At 41.2% G+C, this 1,506-nt stretch overlaps 1 protein-coding gene across 1 annotated transcript; it reads left to right on the forward strand.

Moving 5' to 3' along the window:
- Positions 1-609: 609 nt before the first annotated feature.
- Positions 610-834, forward strand: COCMIDRAFT_59545 (uncharacterized protein; the record flags this gene model as incomplete). Its single annotated transcript, XM_007695321.1, has 1 exon — positions 610-834. A coding segment is annotated over one exon (225 nt), but the record flags the coding sequence as incomplete, so codon positions are not given.
- Between the last annotated feature and the right edge of the window lie 672 nt (positions 835-1,506).

Below are 1,506 nucleotides of genomic sequence, written 5' to 3' on the forward strand. Positions count from 1 at the left end.
TTCTGAGTTCCTACTGTTCTTTGCTCGAAGGGCTACGGCGTTAGCCTGCAATCGCTAGTTAACACTAGAGCCTAAGGGTTCTTATTTTTAAATTCTGCAATTGCTTGTATAATCTCTAGTTCACTTTAGGTTCTGATCCGAAGACTACCCTTTAAGATTATAGTTAAAGGATTTTAAGATTAGGTTTAAACAAGAGTTAATTAATATATCTAGTTGCACCTCTCTATTAATAGCTGTAAGGTTTATAACTGCCCGTTCGTTATTATAGATTTAGGATTATAGGATTGTATTATTGGGATTAAGTGGCTGCGCCGCTTCCAGCTTTAATTAGATACGGTTCGGAACCGGATCGTATAGCTAGCCAAGTACCTAGTAACTTATGATCCTGCCCTACCTATTCTAGTATAGTTAAAACAACTATCTATCGACACTAAGGTTGAGAAGGATATTAAGAGACGCAACGCTCTCTAGGAAAAGGACGACTATTAGAGAAGAAACAGTCCAACTACGGCTAGTATTTAAAGAATCCGTAGTCTTCTTCAACTCCTTAAAGCCCGTCCTCTACCGCCAACACCCAACCCTGTTCCAAAACCTGTCCGACCTGCACCTTCTTCTTCTCCTTCACCCCACATCTTACTTATTTCAGCCAACGCCTTCCACTACACTATGAAACGTAAGGAAAACGAGTTCTTTACGATAAGTATCTATAAGATTGACCGTATTCTAGAAGAGAGACGCCTAAAGGATGATCCTAAAAATGCCAAGCTCGTCCAGGACCGACTCCCGCCCGTCTACCATCCGTACCAAGACGTGTTCAGCAAGACCGCCGCGGATCAGCTCCCTGAACCCCGCCCGTACGACCATAAGATTGTTCTCACCAAACCTCTGCCGAACCAGTTCAGTCCCCTATATAAGCAGAGCACTAAAGAGCTTAAAGTAACTAAAGCGTTCGTTATAGATAACCTCTAGAAAGGATACTTTTCCCTAAGCTATAGTCCTTTCGCCTCCCTAGTCCTTTACGTTCGGAAGCTAAACAGAGACCTCCGTATCTATATAGATTATCGCAAGCTTAATACTATCACACGTAAGGATGTGTATCTGATTCCGCGTATTAATAAGCTGCTCGCGCGTCCTTATAAGGCCAAGATCTTCACTAAGCTTAATATACGTGCGGCTTTCAATAAGATCCAGATAGATCCTAACTCTAAGGAGTACACCACGTTCCACACTCGATATAGAACGTACAAGACTAAGGTATTGCCTTTTAGACTATGTAACAGTCTAGCGACCTATCAGCAGTACATAAACGATGTACTAATTAATTACCTAGACAACTTCTATATAGCCTACCTAGATAACATCCTTATCTACTCTAAGTTGGAGGCGGAACACATCTAACATATACGTAAGGTGCTAGAAAGACTATAATAAGCTAGACTCCAAGTTAATATTAAGAAGAGCGAATTCTATATCACTTAGACGAAATACTTAGGGTACATCCTCACC

This window comes from Bipolaris oryzae (genome assembly GCF_000523455.1).
Source record: "Bipolaris oryzae ATCC 44560 unplaced genomic scaffold scaffold_297, whole genome shotgun sequence".
Classification (NCBI taxonomy): domain Eukaryota; kingdom Fungi; phylum Ascomycota; class Dothideomycetes; order Pleosporales; family Pleosporaceae; genus Bipolaris; species Bipolaris oryzae.